We start from the raw sequence: 22,173 nt of genomic DNA on the forward strand, positions 1-22,173 counted from the left end.
TAGTCACACAGAGAGGCAGAGACATAGGCAGAGGAAGAAGCAGGCTCCATGCACCGGAAGCCCGACGTGGGATTCGATCCCGGGTCTCCAGGATCGCGCCCTGGGCCAAAGGCAGGCACCAAACCGCTGCGCTACCCAGGGATCCCTGATAATAAAGCTTTCTTTGCTTAAAAACCGGGGTCTCAGACATTGGCTTACTGCACATTGGGTGCACAGACAAGTTTGAGTTCAGCAACAAAAGAAAGAAGGGAAAATTTTTCACCAGCAACAATATGAATGCCTTTCACTAACTACTTTTTTTTTTAAGATTTTAAAAATTTATTCATGAGAGAGAGAGAGGGAGAGGGGCAGAGCCACAGGCAGAGGGAGGAAAAGCAGGCTCCATGCAGGGAGCCTGATGTGGGACTCGATCCCAGAACTCCAGGATCACGTCCTGAGCCGAAGGTAGATGCTCAACTGCTGAGCCATCCAGGCGTCCCTCACTAACTACTTCTTTGAGTAGTATAGGGATACAATGGATGAGGAAAGCTTTTGCATGAGGAAAGCTGAAATTCCATACAAGTACTACAAGATATTATGCATGCTCTAATTCAGCAAAATGTCTACTACCACATGTAGTAGACTGAAACACATGTATCATAGTGTGACTTCCTATCTCCTGGATGGCTAAGGCTCCAAGTTCTGTGAGGTAATGTCATTATGTAACATAATGATCTGTCTCATCTTATTGATCACTTTTGGCAAGAAAGAGCACATGATACCAGAGCAGATTGTATAGTTGAAGAAACTGCATATACATTTTCCCTAGAGCACCAGTATTACATTTGTATGGCCTCTAAGAAAACTGTGATATTAATGGTTTATGTTAGAGATCTTCTTATCAGGGAAATCATTCCTGAATCTGTGATTTGCTGCAGAATTAGGTTTTATTTGCCAAATCACTCATCAACCACTACCATCAGTTGTCATACCTACTGTGCTATGGTGCATTAAGACAAGAATCCCTTCAGAAGTAAATTCAACATCCAGCTCTGGGCCTGTTGCTCCAATTGTACCTGCCTTCCAAATGGCCGCCGCTATGGATGATGGTGGAACAGTTTCCAGGGCTTGAACACCTGCAGGCCCAGAAGGGGTTGGAAGAGGAAGCATCAGCTCAAAGCTAAAGAGGTGCAACAGGAGATAGAAGCTGCTGGTGGAGAGGCAGGTTTTGCAGGAGCTATGCTGCTGCAGCAGCAGCAACAGGAGGAAAGCGAAAAAACCCAGGAGGCCCCCAGGTCCTCCCACAGCCACATGCCTGTGACCACAGTGGCATGGATGGGAGTCTGTAACCTGTTGGGTTCCTGGGATAGAACAGTGAGAAGTCAGCGTAAGACCCCAAGGCACTAGCTGAAGCTGGCCTATTTTCATTTTCCTTGAGGTTTTTTTTTTTTTGATGAGTAAAACTAAACCAAAAGTATACATGATTTTGTAGAATTCATCGAATATTACTTTTTTTAATTTATTTTTTATTGGTGTTCAATTTACCAACATACAGAATAACCCCCAGTGCCCGTCACCCACTCACCCCCACCCCCCGCCCTCCTCCCCTTCCACCACCCCTAGTTCGTTTCCCAGAGTTAGCAGTCTTTACGTTCTGTCTCCCTTTCTGATATTTCCCACACATTTCTTCTCCCTTCCCTTATATTCCCTTTCACTATTATTTATTTATTATTATTTATTTATTCCCCAAATGAATGAGAACATATAATGTTTGTCCTTCTCCGACTGACTTACTTCACTCAGCCGAATATTACTTTTTAAAAGCTTATCTGTAACTTTACTTTGATTTACTGCTGGTAAATGAAATATGCCCAGATTTACCATTAAATTAATAAGAAAGCCATGCATTAAAAACACTATTGTATTTATTTATATTTCAATAATAAAGTATATAACATGGGTATAAAAATAAATATAATTAGATTATTTATGTACATCATTTAAATTGATTAGCATTTAGTTTATCAACAAATAACAGACTAACACTGAAATAATTCTTAGTTTGATAGTCTCCAGTAGAATTAAGATATTTAAGACATAAGGGAATACACACAATAATATATCCATTCTTGTCGTTCATTCAGAGGCATTACATGTTGACAAACCTGCATATAAAAAAAATAGAAAACTTTTACTTTCCTTTCACATGTTGTTATTTTTGGCTAATTTTTAACAGGAAAACATTTCTAGACCCTATGCAAAACATATCCCTCTGCAGATAAAATTCTATACCATTTGTCCTTAGTGGGGAACTACAAATATGACCCGGTGTCTAACAGAATAATTCAGTATAAATTCTACTCAAATATAGTATTTGATAGTATATAAATGTGGGTAAAGAGGAATAGTGGAAAGGGAGTAAATATCCTTTTTTCACCAAGCCTAGAGCATTTTCCAAAATCCTCATTGGGATTCTGTAGAATCTCTCCTCTTTATTTGGTTCTAGAATATTTTAGGATTTCATGGACAGAATGGAGGAAGAAAGGATAAGAATAGAAGGTTTCTTTTTTTTTTTTTTTTTTCCTTTTTCCCTTCACTACACCAGTTCCAGGATCTCTGCCTTTGAACCTCTGACTAAATTAGAAACGTACAGCTCTGCTAACACCAGAAACTACAACTATTCCTGGCTCTTGACTTAGATGGTTATTTGAAACTTAGAGGCATTTTCTCTTTCAGGTTACATTAGAAAATCTTAATAACGTAGATGAAAATATTTTGGATTAGCAAAATTGCCATTTAGTATAAGCACTACATTGTTTTTCTGTATGATGCTGCAAAGTACTGTCACGTACAACATTTTATTTTTATCTTACATTAACCTTGTGAACTATCTAAAGCTGGTAATATTATACTAGTTTTACATTTAAAGAGACAGGAACAGAGTGGCTAAGTGAATCTCTCATAATCATTCAACCAAACAGAACTCTACTAAACCCAAAATCTCCTAATTCCTAATATAGCATGATAATAATATAAATATCACACTCAAAATAATTTTCTACTTCATTTCATATTTCCATTTAGTCATAGTGTTAATAGTAAAAATATTTTTTCAAATTGATAAAAGAAAAAACTTTAATTAGAAAACACCACATTACCATTGTAGATTTTGGTGCCACTTCTACTGCAAATATGTTGAGTCCTCTGTTGTTTACGCAGTTTTTACTTAGCTCATTGTTGATGTGAATAATCACTTTATTATCTGACTATATAAATGCAAACAAAATGATTATTACAAAACACTTTGTAAGTCTTATGATAGAGGTATTCACAGAATCAGTAGAAACACAGAAATTATAGAAACACAGAAACATTACCTCAGACTGGGTTAGCAAGCAAGACCTAATGGAAGAAGCAATACTTGAGATACTTAGATGTCAGATCATAGATAATAGATAGCCTCTAGGATGGATAGGAAGCAAGAGAAGGCAGAATGAAGTTGGTCAATGAAAGAAATGTAGGTACCAAAGTATTCCCTTGCTAAAGAAGCTACAAGCACTCCCCAACGAATTCAAAGGGGCAGGATAACATTAGACTACCTGGATTCATTTCTCAGCTCTACTACTTAGCATGTGACCTTCTGCAAGGTATTTAACGTCCTCATGCTTCAGTTTCTCTGTGCGTAAAATACAGATAGTATTTATCTCATTGGGTTGTTGTGAGAAGTAGATGCATTAATAAATGTAAAGAGCCTGGCAAATGGGAAACTCTAAACTATTATTCATTTTGGTGCAGGGAAGTTTAATTTTCCTTGAGGGAAAGGAAGGTGATGGAGGGTTGAGAATTGACAGCTAACTAGAGAACTCAGAAACTGGTAAGATAGTGACTCCCAGCCACCCTTTTAGTTCTAATAAAATGTAGAGGATGGAAGGCAAGCATGCTAGGTCTTAGGAATCACCCTTCAAAGCTTTATGATCCACTTGAAGATTGGAATCTCCTGGCTGGGGACCCTAGTCCTCTACCTCATTTTTAAGAATATATATATAATCTGAACCCATCCAACCTATGTTACTTATCTTTGTAATACTCCTCTCCAAATAAAGTTCTCTGTTTCTGCATAGTGGATGTTCCCACTCTTTCCTCTATACTTCACATTAACCGTCTCATGTTACTCCTTACACTGTTTCTCTGCTTCTTTTTTTTTTGTTTTGTTTTTTTTTTTTGTTTGTTTTGTTTTTGTTTCTCTGCTTCTAATGGCTGTCTCTACATATCTAATCCTACCTCGTTTGTCTCCAATCCCATACCACAGTCCCCTTCCCCTCATCATAACTCCTTCCTCAACTTCTATGGTCCAAACTAACATCAGCTACAAGAAACACAAAAACAGTAAAACTACTACACAAATAAACAGTCTTATATAATATAACATCCAATTATTCTCTGGCTTTTGAGAGTATTAATTTTGTCTTCCCAAGCAGCCTATGAAAGCAGAGACCATATTACACTTATAGTGGCCCCTATAATGACTAGAAGAGTTAGTTACATAGTATGTCCTCACATTGACTCAAAACTCAGCCAAACCTTAAGCACTTTAAGAAATTTATGGTAGGCATAACAATAATGTCTCACCCAGGAACTAAAAGAAATAACCCAACAGTCCTAAAAACTAGCCATCTAGAGTTAAGATTTTATGAAAATTTACGTTTCTAGAAAGCTTGGTATCCCTTAGCACTTATGCATGTATTCTCTTGGCCTGCAATATCAGAAGTAGCAGGGATGGTAGCTAAAGTTAGCAATAATTGGCTTGATAAAAATAGTTCCTGGGCAGTGGAATATATTAGATAAAATGATGACAATCTATAAAATTTCTGATATTTCAAAGTGTGTAAAAAGTTGAGTAAATTATTTTACTTTGTTTACATTTCTTTAAAACCCACTGTCTGTTATTTGAAATAATTGTGTGAAGACAAACTACTTTGTACCCAGATTATGCTCTATCTTCAGAGATCCCAAATATTTAATTTTCATAATATAATTATCTCAAACTTTTAAAAATGCATAAAAATTATGATGCTCAATTTGAATTAGAAACCAGAGAAGAACTGCCCATTATAAATATTATTAATACAATGTGATACTAATTACTATGTAAGAATAGAATAAGAAAGAAGATGGAACACATTAGTAAACAATGCAGTTATGAAGAGAACCACCTCATAAATAATACCTTGTTTTCAATAACTGATGTTATCCAGGTGTCATGCTTATAAGTATGTACAATTATATCTTCATAGCCATCCATTACCCTGGCATTGCCTTTGTTAAGAACAGATTTACAGATGGCCTTCTCGAGTTGCCCACTGCATGCCTCCATATGGACAGCTTTAATTCTTGGCTTGCATTTGTCTGCATAGATATCAATGATAAATGGACATGCCTGATAAGAAAGAAAAATCAAATCTTGCTTTAGCCTTCTGATAGAATTTAAAATAAATTATTAATATGTTTATAATGATTTAAGATGTACTGTACCTTCTAATTTGTCCTTTTCAATACACATTTCGAAGATTTTAGTACTATGAATCCAATAATATAAAAAGCATGAAACTATGATTCTTTTTGTTAGCATGTTAACTGACAATTTTCACAGAAAAGGAAAGAAAACCAAGGCAGCCCAGGGTGGCTCAGCAGTTTAGCGCCGCCTTCAAGCCCAGGGAGTGATCCAAAGACCCGGGATCGAGTACCACATAGGGCTCCCTGCATGGAGCCTGCTCCTCCCTCTGCCTGTGTCTCTGCCTCTCTCTCTCTCTCTCTCTCTCTCTTTCTCTCTGTCTCTCATGAATAAATAAAATCTAAGAAAAAAAAAAAAGAGGAAGGATGATTTAAAAAAAAGAAAAAAGGAAAGAAAACCATAATCTCAAGCAAATCGGTAATACCTCCTTTAAGTCACAGCACCATCCCTCCATTTGGTTTAAAACGAATATATGTCATATTAGGTATTTAATATCCTTTTCTAACTTTAAGGCTACAGAAAGAAGTCATCAAGGGAATATAAAAGAATTATTATACTTACAATTATAAACTTAAATCATGGATATAGAGCACCAAAAAGAATGTAGAAAAAGAAATGTACAGTTCAAAGTTAGTGTAAAAGTACCTTCAAAATCTGAGATCTAAGTGAATTCTGCATTTGGAAATGGATCTTTCTAATGTCCCTTATAGTCTTTACCACAGCCAAAAGATGGTGAACACAACACAGGAGCCTTTGTCTCTCTGTCCAACCAAGTCCTCCTGCCTTGTTATAGTCCCAATACTCTGATCATCCAGATCCCAGAACAAATAAAGCTCTTTCCTACATCAGAGACTTTGTGTATAGTATTCTATCTGCTTAGAAGATTCACATCTTTTTACATGGGTATCTTCAGGTTGAGGCTTATGGATCACCTCTGCAGAGAGAGTTGCTCGGGTCTTCCAATCTCCTGTCCCCCCGCATTATTCTTCCCTAGTTTGGTCTCTGGTTTGTTTCTTTCCAAATGTTTCTGAAATGATTTTATTTCCCATTTAATTTATCATTCTTCTTCATGGAATGTAAATACCATAAAAGCAAGAATTCTGACTATTCATCATTGATCTTTGGTGCCTCTTTATTACAGACTCACCACATGGTAGGCATCCAATGTATTATCTGTTGAATAAATAGTGAATTTATACATACAGCTGGTCATCTTTTTATTTGGGGGACAAAAGAAGCCTGAAGTTAGCAGAACATCAGCAGAAATTTTTATTTTTAAGAAAGTTTTTAATGATTCCAACCTTTGGCAATAATAAAGTCATTCTTTTTTTTAAGATTTTATTTATTTATTCAAGAGAGAGAGAGAGAGAGAGAGAGGCAGAGACACAGGCAAAGGGAGAAGCAGGCTCCACACAGGGAGCCAGATGTGGGACTCAATCCCGGGACTCCAGGATTACGCCCTGGGCCGAAGGTGGCGCTAAACTGCTGAGCCACCTGGGCTGCCCAATAAAGTCACTCTTATAAGAGAGACAGTAAAATGAAACATCACTGGACTAGAAAGCAGAAGATCTGGGTTTGTAATTGGATTTTGCCATTTGCTTGCTATGTGACCTGGAAAAGTTAGTGAACTTTTATGAGGATTAGTTTCTTCATTGAAAAAAATGGGAACAAATAGTATATATTCTGCCAAGGGTTGTTGGAAATATCTAATAGGTGATATGTGTGAAAATATTTTATAATGTAGAATTCTTTAAAAAAGATTATGATAGTTGTAAGAATGATTATGGAATTTTATTTTTTTTAAAGATTTTATCTGGGGATCCCTGGGTGGCTCAGCAGTTTAGCGCCTGCCTTCGGCCCAGAGCATGATCCTGGAGTCCTGGGATCAGGTCCCGCATTGGGCTCCCTGCATAGAGCCTGCAACTCTGCCTGTGTCTCTGCCTCTCTCATGAATGAATAAAGTCTTTAAAAAAAAAGATTTTATTTATTTATTCATGATAGATCTAGAGAGAGAGAGGCAGAGACACAGGCAGAGGTAGAAGCAGGCTCCATGCAGGAAGCCCGACACAGGACCCGATCCTGGGACTCCAGGATCATGCCCTGGGCCAAAGGCAGGTGCTAAACTGCTAAGCCACCCAGGGATCCCGATTATGGAATTTTAAAGGTTTAATTTATTTTTTTAATATTGAACAGATTCTGGTATTTTGCTATTTTTCAAGGGTTGGTTATCATTTTTATTCAATCAAAGAATATCAATACATAAAGATTTGTGAAAGTAAAAATCTTAAAAGGCCTTTGTTAAAGATTTTATTTATTTATTCATGAGACACACACATACACAGAGAGAGAGAGAGAGAGAGAGGCAGAGGCACAGGCAGAGGGAGAAGCAGGTTCCATGCAGGGAGCCTGATGTGGGACTCGACCCTGGCACTCCAGGATCACGCCCTGGGCTGATGACAGATGCTCAACCGCTGAGCCACCCAGGCATCCCTGTTCTCTAAAACTTTAAAAATCTTTATCTACTCTAAAAAAAGCTTCCCTATTAATATATAATATAATTATACATTATATTTTCTGTTCATGGGCTTGATCTTTTATTTATAGGATAGTATAGGAAGGATACTATAAGCAAGAATACTATTCACTATAAATTGTTAATTGCAGAATTACCAATATACAGTAACGAAGATGAGGAAGACTGTAATAATAAAACCCAGCTTAGGCCATGATACTTAAATTTAGCACAAAATTTGGCTCTCAGCTACCTGTTAGGCAAGACAAAACTGAGGTAAGATATCACATAGCTCTCAAAATCTAAAAAAAGAAGTAAAATTCTCCCAGTTCTGAATTGTAAAAGGAATTTACACAATGAAATTCTTTTTAAAAAATAGAAAAAAGAGGGGATCCCTGGGTGGCTCAGTGGTTTAGCACCTGCCTTCAGCCCAGGGCGTGATCCTGGAGTCCCAGGATTGAGTCCCAGGATTGAGTCCCGCATCAGGCTCCCTGCATGGAGCCTGCTTCTCTCTCTGCCTCTCTATCTGTCTGTGTCACTCATGAATAAATAAATAAAATCTTTAAAAAAATAGAAAAAGAGGGAGAAACTAGACATGTGTTTTGTATATTCAATAAAGGAACAAATTATTAAGTCATGGTGAAATAGAGGCAATGCTCTTGTAGTAAGAACAATAAAGAAGTTATGTTGCTCTTTGATAGCCTTCACAGGTTGATACAGTGAATGGATAATCTATTAATTCTGAACACTGAATTAGAGGGTTTAATAAGAAAAAATAAAGTAAAAATGACTGGTTATGCCTGACTATGGAGGGAAAAAATAAGACAAACTGAGAGTACATAGTAAATTCTAGAATAATTAAAATAAATGGAATTTTGTCTTGGTCTACTAAAACCATTCAAATAATGAGATTTCCAAAAATCCTAAGTCCTTTCCCAAAATGTAAACTGTAACTGATACTTTGATTATTCTTTGTGACATCATATCTATTAATTTAATAGGTGGGATCAAATTAGAACTCACCTAGACATTAGATTTACCTACATTATACATGATTCAAGAAAGTACCACAGAAGGTTTCCAAATTCCTCTCAGCAAAAGACTCAAGAGATATATTCAAACCAACTGGAACACATTCATAAGACCTACAGACCGATTCTTCCTAGATTATCATAAACCTTTTATTTTTTTCAAATATGAAAATGTCAGGTCATGCTCTTGGTATATTAACTCAATAAAATCGCACATATCAAAGAATCACTGCAAATTAAAGCTAGTATCTTAACTGAATAGCCTCCTTGTCTTAGAACAATTATAAGCATTAACTAAATCAGTCAGAACAACTTCAGGTCTTACATGAACCATTTATGTTTTTATATTTACTTTAATACCAGTATAGTTAACCAGTGTCATATTAGTTTCAGTGTAATATCAGTTTCAGTGTAATATTAGTTTCAGGTTTTATATTTACTTTAATACCAGTATAGTTAACCAGTGTAATATTAGTTTCAGGAGTTTTCAGTAATATTTGTAATATTAGCAAATTAAAGCTAATATCTTAACTGAATAGCCTCCTTGTCTTAGAACTATTATAAGCATTAACTAAATCAGTCAGAACTTCAGGTCTTACATGAACCATTTATGTTTTTATATTTACTTTAATACCAGTATAGTTAACCAGTGTAATATTAGATTCAGCATTTCCATGCATCAACCAGTGCTCATCACAAGTGTCCTCTTTAATCCCCATAACCTATTTTCATGCATCCCTCTGAGCTACCTCCCCCTACTCGAATCCTTTTTTTTTTTTAAATGTTTATTTATTTATGATAGTCACAGAGAGAGAAAGAGAGAGAGGCAGAGACACAGGCAGAGGGAGAAGCAGGCTCCATGCACCAGAAGCCCGATGTGGGATTCGATCCCGGGTCTCCAGGATCGCGTCCTGGGCCAAAGGCAGGCGCCAAACCGCTGCGCCACCCAGGGATCCCTCGAATCCTTTAAATCAAATGTTACCACATATATACATTCCTATCACTAGTGGAAAGTACCTAATATTTTTATACCAATTAGTTAATTGTGAATTGTTGTTTTCTCCTAGCATTACTGTCTGCTGGTGTAATATTTTCAGTCCAACAACTCTATAAACCTTACTGAATTAGGACAATGTCTCCACTATTATTCTGTAAACCAAAAGTATCTATGCCAAGAAGACTTTTTGGATGTTCCTGACTAAATTTGGATGCTCCTGACTAAATTTTGTTTGTTAATGGGTCTCATACTAAAGAAAGAAAGAAACGAAAAATAACACTAGGTTTGACATACAGTAAGTTGCCTAGTCTCTTGTAAAACCTCTTTCCTTACCATGAGATACACTCAAATGATGAAACTGTGGCTCTCTCTCAGACATAAGTAAAATATACAAACTAATAGTATGCTTTTAGAATAACTGACTTTTTAAAAATGCTATAGAAAAAAAAGGGGGATTCTTTTTCCCCTCTGATCAGGTACCCTTTAAAAACGAACAAGGAGGGATCCCTGGGTGGCGCAGCGGTTTAGCGCCTGCCTTTGGCCCAGGGCACGATCCTGGAGACCCGGGATCGAATCCCACGTCGGGCTCCCGGTGCATGGAGCCTGTTTCTCCCTCTGCCTGTGTCTCTGCCTCTCTCGCCCTCTCTGTGTGACTATCATAAATAAAAATAAAAAAAAATAAAAAAAATAAAACGAACAAGGAAAAAACAAAAACAAAACAAAACAAAAAAACACGAACAAGGAGGGATGCCTTGGTGGCTCACTGGTTGAGCGTTGGCCTTTGGCTCAGGGCATGGTCCCGGGGTCCTGGGACTGAGTCCTGCATCAGGCTCCCCATGCAGGGAGCCTGCTTCTCCCTCTGTCTGTATCTCTGCCTCTCTCAATCTGTGTCTCTCATGAATAAATAAAATCTTAAAAAATAATAATAAAAGAACAAGGGGTGCCTGACTGGCTTAGTCGGTAGAGCATGAAACTCTTGATCTCAGGGTTTTGAGTTTAAGCCCCACATTCGGTGTAGAGCTTACTTTAAAAAAAGAAAAACAAATATATTATTTGATACCTAAAATAATGACCATAAAGGAAGAGACACAAAGTAAAAGTTCTATAGAAGCCAATATGCTATATTATAGATACTATACAAGTACTTTAAAAGTATTATAGAAATACTTTTAACAGATCATACTAAGCAGTTTGTTCTGACTAAATTCCTTATGTAAAACCAGAATGGCCACCTGGATGCTAGATAAAATTCTCCATGAAACCACTCACACCAATAGAGATAAATCAGCTATGATATTAATCATTGAGGAAAAAATTCCCTAAATTGATGAAGGATGTGGTTAGTCTTAGTTAGTTAATTTAGTCTAACTAAATTAACATGGAAAAAATGGTAGTAAGTGTACTGAGACTATGCTCCAAAAGACTCTCTAAGCATTTCCAAATTGATTTTATACAGTTGACTATTTCTCTATGGTTTATGAATAGACACTACAAATAACAGTATATTTATTTTCAGGATGGGTCAAAATATTTCACTGTCAAAAGGCCACAACTGGGGCACTTGGTTGGCTTGGTAGAACATGCGATCCTTTATCTTGGGGTTATAAGTTTGAGCTGCATGTTGGGTGTAGAGATTACTTAAAAATAAAACCTTTGGGACACCGGAGTGGCTCAGTGGTTTAGAGCTTGTCTTTGGCCCAGGGCGTGTTCCTCGAGTCCTGGGGATTGAGTCCCACATCAGGCTCCCTGCATGGAGCCTGCTTCTCCCTCTGCCTGTGTCTCTGCCTCTCTCTCTGTGTCTCTCATGAATAAATAAATAAAATCCTTAAAAAAAAAAATTTTTTTTAAAAACAAAACAAGGGTGTCTGGGTGGTTCGCTTGGTTAACCGTCCAATTGTTGCTGGTTTCAGCTCAAGTTGTGATCTCATGGGTTTGTAGGATCAATCCGCGAGTCAGGCTCTGGGCTCTGCAAGGAGTCTGCTGAAGTTCCCTCTCCCTCTCCCTCTCCTCCTCCCTGTGCACTCTTCTGCTTTCTCTCTCTCAAATAAATAAATAAATAAATAAATAAATAAATCTTTTAAAAAAGAGTTTTATCTCAGAAATCCTTCTTGCCTATGGTTTCAAAGGCCAATGACATCAGTAAATGCTGTAAAATGTCTTAAATTGCTCTTAACTAATTTCTCTTATTAAGCTAAGGGATGTGTAGTAGATACAATATTATTCAAAGACTTGAAGTTAATTTTGCACCATAGTCAGAATGTGGGATTCACTGAACTGTTAGGTTAAAGTAGGATATAAAAAGTTACTGTAACTATTCACCTCTTCTTTTTTAAAATGGCAAAAAAATTATAGAGAACTTCTCAGAAAAGAGGTTTAAAAGAGATTTTGAATGATGTCAAAGCTAGGTCTTAAACCAAAGTCTCAATACACTTTGTTGATACTACTAGTATTATCCTCCTGAGCTGATGTATTTGGAGAAAGGACAGATACTATTTTTAAGGATATAAACAACAAATGTACTATTATCTGATGCATGGCGTGAAACTCATTAGTTCTTTATTTTAAACTTGACACCAAATACAGAATTTAAGAAGTAAGGCCTCATTTTTATTATTTCTCTGGCTTACTGCTAGTCTTAATAGTAATAGCTAATATATACACAATATATATATAAGTCAAGCACCATCCCAAGTGTTTTACAAATATTAACCCAAGGAGTATTTTTTGTCAAAAGATCAGAATTCCAATTCTTATACAGACACATTCCCCTTATTCTTAGGCTTTATTCTTTAGGACAAAGAATTCCCTATAGAAATGAGACTTTAGCAACTAAAATAGCCATCACCAATTAAGAAACAGAATTTTTTAATTACCAATATTTTTCTGCATCTCATATACTCAAACTCCTTTGTTCCTGAATTACTTAAATGTTGGCAGTAACTAAATTTCAGATAAGAACAGGAACTTAATTACATAAACTAGCAGAAACACATTGCTGCACTCACTATTCATATATTGAAGTTCAAGGATTTGAGTGCCCAATTCAAAAGTCATGTGTCAAGAAAATGTTAACAAAATAAATTATTATGGACATTAAACCCACTGCAAAACTTTCAGATTGCTTTACCTCTGTCAATTCCAGAGCTTTATTGTAGCCCATTGAGTGTACAGTTACCCAAAGGTCACGAGGATCTCCTTCTCGATCATTGGCTTCCATTAGATTCAGATCCATAAAGCCTTGTCTTGTTAGTTCATTCTTCTTTGTATCAAAATTGTCTGTCAAAAAACCCAAAAGCTTCTTTCTTACCTAATTTCTTAAAAGGTTTATTTATTTCAGAAAGAGTGTGTGTGTGCAAAAGCAGGGGGAGAGACAGAGAGAGAGAGAGAGAGAGAGAGAAACATAACCCTGCCAAGCACAGACCTCAATGTAGGGCTCCATCCCATGACTCTGAGATCATGACTTGAACTGAAATCAAGAGTCAGATGCTCAGGCAGCCCAGGTGGCTCAGCGGTTTAGAGCCCAGCGTGTGATCCTGGAGACCTGGGATTGAGTCCTGTATCAGGCTCCCTGCATAGAGCCTGCTTCTCCCTCTGCCTGTGTCTCTGCCTCTCTCTCTCTCTCTGTCTCTCTCTCTCTGTCTCTCATGAATAAATAAATAAAATCTTAAAAAAAATCCAACTTCAAGACATTCTTAAAGCTATAGTACTCAAGATAGTGTAGTAGTGGCAAAAGATTAGACAAACAGATCAGTGTAATAGAGAACCCAGAAATAGACCTGTACAATATACATGACTGATACTTGACAAAGGAACAGTCAATTCATAGGAGAAAGGATAGTTTTTATCAATAAGTGGTGCTAGAACAACTGGACATCTATAGGCAAAAAAATAAATGTAGATAAGGATCTTACATCTTTCACAAAAATTAACTGAGTCATAGAACCAAAGTACAAATCTATAAAATTTCTGGAAGATAACAGGAGAAAATCTGGGTGACTCTGTGTTTTGCTATGTGTTCTCAGATACAACATCAAAAGCACACAAACCAAAAGCATGACACGTGAAAGGAAAAATAGTTAAGTGGGATTTCATTAAAAGTAAACATTTTTGCTCTGTGGAAAACACGATTAAGAGAATGAAAAGACAAACCATATACTGGGAGAAAATACTTGCAAAACACAGCTAATAAAATTTGTATACAATATATACAAAGAACTCTTCAAACTCAAAAATAAGAAAATGAACACTTCAATCAAAAAATGAGCAAAAGATCTGAACCTTACCAAACAAGATATACAGATGGTAAATAAAAAAAATAAAATAAAAAAAAAATAAAAAAAAAAAAACAGATGGTAAATAAGCATATGAGAAGATCCCATCATTAAGGAATTGCAATTTAAAACAAGATACACACCTATTAGAATGGCTAAAATCCAAAAAACTAACAATACCAAATGCAGAGGAGGATGTGGAGCAACAGGAATTCATTCATTCCTGGTGGGAATAAAAAATGGTACAGCCACTTTGGAAGACAATTTGGCAGTTCTTTTAAAGTTAAACATAGGTTTACTATGCCAGCAATCACTGAATTGAAATGAATTGAAACCAATTGAAAACTATATATACACAAAAATATGCACGAGTGTTTTTTTAAAAAGATTATATTTATTTATTTGACAGAGAGAGAGAAAGAGAGAGAACATAAGCAAAGGGAGCAGCAGAGGGAGAGAGAGAGAAGCAGATTCCTGCTGAGCAGGGAGCCCAATGTGGGGCTTGATTCCAGGACCTCGGGATCATGACGTGGGCTGAAGGCAGATGCTTAACTGACTGAGCCACCCAGGTGCCCCTGCACATGGCTACATTCGTAATTGCCAAAAATTGGAAATAACCAACATGTCTTTATAGGTGAATGAATAAACAAACTATGGTACCTTCATACAATGGAATTATTACTTAGTGCTAAAAAGAAATGAGCTATCAAGCCAAAAAAGATGTCTAAGTATGAAATTTTCATATTGCTAAGTGAAACAAGCCAGTCTGAAAAGGCTACATACTGCATGATATTTCAACAACAAGGTACTCTTGAAGAGGCAAAACTAGAGAGACAGTAAAATGATTAGTGGTTGCCAGAAGTTTGAAGGGATGAATAGATACATGAATAGGTAGAGCACAAAGGATTTTTAGGGCAATTAAATTATTCTGTATGATACTGTAATGGCAAGTACACGACATTATATATTTGTCAAAATCCAGAGAACTGTACAGCACAATAAAACCTTAATATAAGCTATGGATTTTAGTTAATAAAAACGCATCAGTATTGGTTCATCAATTTTAACAAATGTGTCATACTAATGGCAAGATGTTAAAAATAAGGGAAATTGGTAGAGTGGAGAAGGAATATATGGGAGATCTATGCAATCTTTACTATAAACCTAAAACTGCTCTAAAAATAAAGTCTTAATAAAAAATAATAAAAATTAAGGTAACTTTAAGTATAAAAAACGTTTATTAAAATGATCTTCCAGATAAATAATACATTTTCTCATTTTCATGGAGAAGGATGGATAAAATTAATATTATGTAAGACAAGAAAAATAAAATCTTCAGAACTTAAAAAAAGTCCAATTATTTGCAATAGTTCAATGTTGATGAAGGAGACATTCCCTCCAAATCATTTTTTAAGTCAACCAGTCTTGAGGAATTTTTTGCAGCAGAGTATTCAAGGTTCTGGAGTTTAACTGCCTGGGTGTGAAACTCAGCTGTGAAATTTTACCCTCTTTGATTCTGTTTCCTTATTCGCAAAACAAGCGTAAGAATATACCTCAGAGAGCTGATGTATATAGAAGTACTTCCAACTAGGGGCACCTAGGTGGCTCACTTGGTTAAGCATCTGACTTGATTTCAGCTAGGTCATGATCTCAGGTCATCAATCTCAGGGTTGTGAGATTGAGCCCTACATTGGGCTCTGTACTGGGCGTGGAGTCGGCATAAGATTCTTTCTCTCAGGCAGCCCCAGTGGCCCAGTGATTTGGTGCCACCTTCAGCCCGGGGTGTGATCCTGGGGACCTGGGATCGAGTCCCGCGTTGGGCTCCCTGCATGGAGCCTGCTTCTCCCTCTGCCTGTGTCTCTGCCTTCTCTCTTTCTCTCTGTGTCTGTCGTGAATAAATAAATAAAATCTTAAAAAAAAAAAAAAAGATTCTCTCTCTCCGTCTCTCCTACCACTTCTAAAAAAAAAATAAAAATAAAAAAGAGAGAGAGAGTACTTAGAACTAGAATACAGGGTATCCCTGGGTGGCGCAGTGGTTTGGCGCCTGCCTTTGGCCCAGGGTACGATCCTGGAGATCCGGGATCGAATCCCACGTCGGGCTCCCGGTGCATGGAGCCTGCTTCTCCCTCTGCCTGTGTCTCTGCCTCTCTCTCTCTCTCTCTGTGACTATCATAAATTAAAAAAAAAAAAAAACTAATATACGGTAATTTCTCAAAAGATGATAACTATCGGGCAGCCCCGGTGGCTCAGCAGTTTAGCGCTGCCTTCAACCCTGGGCATGATCCTGGAGACCTGGAATCGAGTCCCACGTCAGGGTCCCTGCATGGAGCCTACTTCTCCCTCTGCCTGTGTCTCTGCCTCGCTCTCTCTCTCTCTCTCCGTGTTTCTCATGAACAAATAAATAAAGACAAGAAAAAAAAAGATAATAATTATCAATTCTACCAATTAAATTATTATTTTTTAAGTAGACTCTACTCAGGGCCTGACCTCACCACCTTAAGACAAAGATCTGAGCTGAGTTCAAGAGTCAGATGTTTAACCAACTGAGCTACCCAGGCTCCCCCAATTTAATTAAACTAAAACTTTATTTATCAAAAACTTTACCTTAAGAAAATTCTAATTATGATTCACTCTTACTGAATGTGCTCTAGTACCAACAATAGACTATCAAAAGATTGTATCATTAAAGTTATAAGATGATTATATCTTCCTAAAAATAATATTCTTTTTACTATCAATCTTATTATTCAAAGCTTAATAATAGATCTTGGAAACTAGCCCTTTATCTGATACGTCATTTGCAAATATCTTCTCCCATTCTGTAGACTGTCTTTTAGTTTTGTTGACTGTATCCTTTGCTGTGCAAAAGCTTCTTATCTTGATGAAGTCCCAATAGTTCATTTTTGCTTTTGTTTCTTTTGCCTTCCTGGATGTATCTTGCAAGAAGTTACTGTGGCTGAGTTCAAAAAGGGTGTTGCCTGTGTTTTCCTCTAGGATTTTGATGGAATGTTGTCTCACATTTAGATCTTTCATCCATTTTGAGTTTATCTTTGTGTCTGGTGAAAGAGAGTGGTCTAGTTTCATTCTTCTGCATGTGGATGTCCAATTTTCCCAGCACCATTTATTGAAGAGACTGTCTTTCTTCCAATGGATAGTCTTTCCTCCTTTATCGAATATTAGTTGACCATAAAGTTCAGGGTCCACTTCTGGGTTCTCTATTCTGTTCCATTGATCTATGTATCTGTTTTTGTGCCAGTACCACGCTGTCTTGATGACCGCAGCTTTGTAGTACAACCTGAAATCTGGCATTGTGATGCCCCTAGATATGGTTTTCTTTTTTAAAATTCCCCTGGCTATTCGGGGTCTTTTCTGATTCCACACAAATCTTAAAATAATTTGTTCTAACTCTCTGAAGAAAGTCTATGGTATTTTGATAGGGATTGCATTAAATGTGTAAATTGCCCTGGGTAACATTGACATTTTCACAATATTAATTCTGCCAATCCATGAGCATGGAATATTTTTCCATCTGTGTCTTCAATTTCTTTCAGAAGTGTTCTGTAGTTTTTAGGGTATAGATCCTTTACCTCTTTGGTTAGGTTTATTCCTAGGTATCTTCTGCTTTTGGGTGCAATTGTAAATGGGATTGACTCCTTAATTTCCCTTTCTTCAGTCTCATTGTTAGTGTATAGAAATGCCACTGATTTCTGGGCATTGATTTTGTATCCTGCCACGCTGCCGAATTGCTGTATGAGTTCTAGCAATCTTGGGGTGGAGGCTTTCGGGTTTTTTATGTAGAGTATCATGTCATCGGCGAAGAGGAAGAGTTTGACTTCTTCTTTGCCAATTTGAATGCCTTTAATGTCTTTTTGTTGTCTGATTGCTGAGGCTAGGACTTCCAGCACTATGTTGAATAGCTGAGTGAAGTAAGTCAATCGGAGAAGGACAAACATTATATGTTCTCATTCATTTGGAGAATATAAATAATAGTGAAAGGGAATATAAGGGAAAAGTGTGTTGGAAATATCAGAAAGGGAGACAGAACATGAAAGACTCCTAACTTTGGGAAACGAACTAGGGGTGGCGGAAGGGGAGGAGGGTGGGGGGGTGGGGGTGAATGGGTGACGGGCACTGAGGGGGGCACTTGACGGGATGAGCACTGGGTGTTATTCTGTAAGTTGGCAAACTGAACACCAATAAAAAATAAATTTATTACAAAAAAACAAAGCTTAATAATATAAATCAATATGTATTTCTTGTTCCTGATTATACTATATAAACTTTCAGTCAAAAATATATATTTTTGAAAACTTTTGTATTAATAACACTTCTACTTTATTTGCTGTTTAGATAGATAGATTTAGCAGACTCCCACCTGGCTCACTGATTTTGCCAAGCTTAGACCATTTTAAGAACCAAAGGGGTAGGATACGTTGTTACCCCAATGACACCAATATGTGAGTTAATGTGCCTCCTGACTGCATTCTGGCCTTCTTACTCTGTGATCCATAGCTGGCTATGGCTTTTTGGTTTTCCCTTTGATCTTTCAGTCCTTGGCTTAAATATACAAGTCCTACCCTCTTCCCAGACTTCTCCTAAGAGATAACAGAATTTGTCTCATTCTCAGTATTTTTCTTTGCCCATCTTGGTATTTTTAGTTTTTATACCTCCATGTACTTTCTTAATTCAGCTCAAATACAAGAGACTAAAGAATTCTTAACATATATAAAGAACTTCGTGGAGGGCCACCTGGGTGGCTCAGTCAGTTAAGTATCTGCCTTCGGCTCAAGTCATGATTCTGGGGTCCTAGAATCATGTCCCACGTGCTCAGCAGGGGGCCAGCAGGGGGCCTGCTTCTCCCTCTCTTTCCCACTTGTATGTGCTCTCTCGCTATCTCTGTCTCTCTCTCAAATAAATAAAATCTTAAAAAAAAAAAAAGTCCTTGAAACTGCTTAATTTTTAATAAAACCCTAGCCTATTAGTTCTTTGCTGCCCTCTCCTGGGCACAGTTTGGGGCTCTTGACAACTTCAATCCTATTAGTATCAAAGAGCTGGGACAAAGTTTTTTTCCATTCTAAGTTCCAAAGAGCAAGGGCTAAAAATGAAATTACATTTAAGTAATTGATATTTTCTTTTGACTTACATATTACAATAACTATCAATTTAAGGAAAACAAATGTTTACATCTTTATGGTCTATACACAATGTTATTCCTTTTTCTTTTTAAGATTTTATTTATTTTCGAGAAAGAGTGTGAGCAGGAAGTAAAGCAAGAGAGAAGGTGAAGTAAGCTCCCCACTGAGCAGAGAGCCTGCCTGTATCATGACCTGAGCCAAAGGCGACACTTAGCAGACTGAGCCACCCAGGTGCCCCACAATGCTATTACTTTTTAACTGTCCTAATTGCCGTAATAATATTCTATCTTCATAGTTTTATATTTTATTTCTTAACGATGAAAGGATGCTACATATTTTTAATATATCCACTAAGAAAAAGAAAAGTGTGGGGTGCCAGGGTGGCTCAGTGGATCAAGTGACTGACTCAATTTCAGCTCAGGTCACGATCTCAGGGTCATGGAGATTGAGCACTGCATCTGGCTCTGAGCTCAGCACAGAGTCTGCTTGTCCCACCCCTTCTCCCACTTACATACTTCTCTCTCTCTCAAATAAATAAAACCTAAAAGAAAAGAAAAAGAAAGAAAAAGATAAGTGCTTACCTCGGCAGACAGCCCAAGCATCCTCATCACATTTCTCACCACTTGTTCTCAATTCAAAAAAATTATATTCTTCAAGGCTTAGAAGACCATTTCCATCTAAATCAATTACTTCAAATATATCTGATAAAGTTGACCTAAAATTATAAAGATAGGAAATAATTTGTCCCCAAGGCAACTAGACTAAAAGGAAGTAATATTAAGGCATTAAAACAATTTTTGTGAACTTAAATGTATCTAGATATATTTCTTATTCAGTGTAATAGGAGATAAACAAGGTTTTAAAAGAACCATAGTATCTCATAGTAAGAACTCAATGAATAGTAATTCCCTCCTTCCTTTCTACTTTCTCTTCCGGTTTTCTTGTCCTTCCCCCTCTCCCTCTCCCTCCCCTCCTCCTCCTTCTTTTCCTTTTTCTTCTTCCAGATATTATTGTATATATCTAGGGTATGAGAGAACCACCTAAGCATTTGGATTTCATATTTGACAGTTATCTAAGTTAACAGTGCAACTAGCAGGGTCTATTCCTAAGGCAGTGTCTAGTCAGGTAGAAATCTATACATGTGTGACTAAAGTTATTTTGCCAAATGTGTGGAACCCAGAAATGAATGGCAATCCCAGACCCGTGAATGGAAAGTCACTTTCAGATGCCTAGTGAATGAGCTGAATTACTGTATTAGAATCTGGGGGTGGAGGTGGAAGCTGGCCAAAGGATAGGCTATTGATCTATAACCAATCTAGATGTTATAGTCCTAACCTTAACAAACAAAACTTACCTAAATTCCTTTGTAAGAAATAATTCCCCTGTTTCATCTCTGTACACAAGTTGGGCCTCTTCAGTTATTGGTTTTCTTTCTTTCCTTAGCCTACAGCCAGTTGTGGAAGGAATTAACCAGTAAATTCCAGGTCCTAGTTCACCAGTCCAACCAAACACCTTTTCTCAAAAGAATTAAAAAACAACAACCACTATTAGTCTTAATGATTTTTTATCTTTCTTCTGAAACAGAAGTATTAGAAGCAATTTATCAATATTCACCAACTCTATTATGCTTCTATCAATTTTTTACAGGCTTCAAAATCTTTTTATTAAAGGTAGCCCTAGCATAAGACCATTAGATTAAAAAAAAAAAAAAGACCATTAGATGTAGTTTGTAATATTTTTTATTTATTTTTTTATTTTATGATAGTCACAGAGAGAGAGAGAGAGAGAGAGAGAGAGAGAGAGGCAGAGACATAGGCAGAGGGAGAAGCAGGCTCCATGCACCGGGAGCCCAATGTGGGATTTGATCCCGGGTCTCCAGGATCGCGCCCTGGGCCAAAGGCAGGCGCCAAACCGCTGCGCCACCCAGGGATCCCTGTAGTTTGTAATATATTTTAAAAACAAATGCCTAATACTATAACAGGTAAGAAGTTATATAACTTCTAAATCTTCCCCAATAATCTTCAAAAACATGTGATACAAACGACTTCAACAGGTAGCAAAGAGAGAGATCTCAGAATAATTTTTGAGTTACAGTTCCCTAGTTTGATTCAAATATAAAAATATGAAAAAAACAAATATAAAAATATGACTTATAAATCAAATTTCAATAAGCAAAAGTAAAAATTAAATGTATTTCAAAGAGTTCTCTATTTGTATGAGCTAGCCATATGTTTAAGAGTCCAGTCATGTAGACAGAAGCACTGGAATCTAATTATTATGCAATATGGACTATAAAACTATAAAAGATGGTAGAATCCCAGATAAAACTGAACCTTATACAAAATTCTTTTCTATCACAGTATATTTATAATGAGAGCCAAGAATTTTGTATAAGGAACATTTTATTCTACTGTTTCATAAAAGAAAGCATAATGGTATCTCTCTGTGGACCTTCTAGGTGCATTCTGCAACCAAACAGCTTCCTATAAAACCTAGGGGTTACCTCTGTCAAATACATTAAATCTAAGCATCTTCTAATCATGTGTAATAGCCAAGTAAATAGCTATATTTGCCCTTCAGCACAGAATCACCCTACAAAATTTTATCTAATATTGTGTCCAAAAACTTTCAAAACACAGATGTATTTTAGATCATCCCAGTGACTCATACACAAAATAAAAGTTGCTTATGTGAATTCTGGGTTCAGCCCTATTTCTGTCTCCACAAGTTAGAGGA

At 36.8% G+C, this 22,173-nt stretch overlaps 1 protein-coding gene and 1 pseudogene across 2 annotated transcripts in view; both read right to left on the reverse strand.

Moving 5' to 3' along the window:
* Positions 1-486: 486 nt before the first annotated feature.
* LOC112647571 (glycerophosphodiester phosphodiesterase 1-like) lies at positions 487-1,292 on the reverse strand (annotated as a pseudogene).
* Positions 1,293-1,886: 594 nt separating this feature from the next.
* EFCAB7 (EF-hand calcium binding domain 7) overlaps positions 1,887-22,173 on the reverse strand; it is a 47,293-nt gene continuing 27,006 nt past the window's right edge. For both annotated transcript variants that reach the window (XM_025427910.3, XM_025427909.3), the window contains 6 exons: positions 20,792-20,949; positions 20,019-20,152; positions 13,159-13,307; positions 5,207-5,416; positions 3,138-3,245; positions 1,887-2,144 (listed from right to left, as the gene is read on the reverse strand). In XM_025427910.3, coding sequence (XP_025283695.1) covers positions 2,070-2,144; positions 3,138-3,245; positions 5,207-5,416; positions 13,159-13,307; positions 20,019-20,152; positions 20,792-20,949 — 834 coding nt within the window. In that variant the 3' untranslated portion in view covers positions 1,887-2,069. The remainder of the gene's footprint in view (positions 2,145-3,137; positions 3,246-5,206; positions 5,417-13,158; positions 13,308-20,018; positions 20,153-20,791; positions 20,950-22,173) is intronic.

This window comes from Canis lupus, chromosome 5 (genome assembly GCF_003254725.2).
Source record: "Canis lupus dingo isolate Sandy chromosome 5, ASM325472v2, whole genome shotgun sequence".
In the NCBI taxonomy this organism is placed as follows: domain Eukaryota; kingdom Metazoa; phylum Chordata; class Mammalia; order Carnivora; family Canidae; genus Canis; species Canis lupus.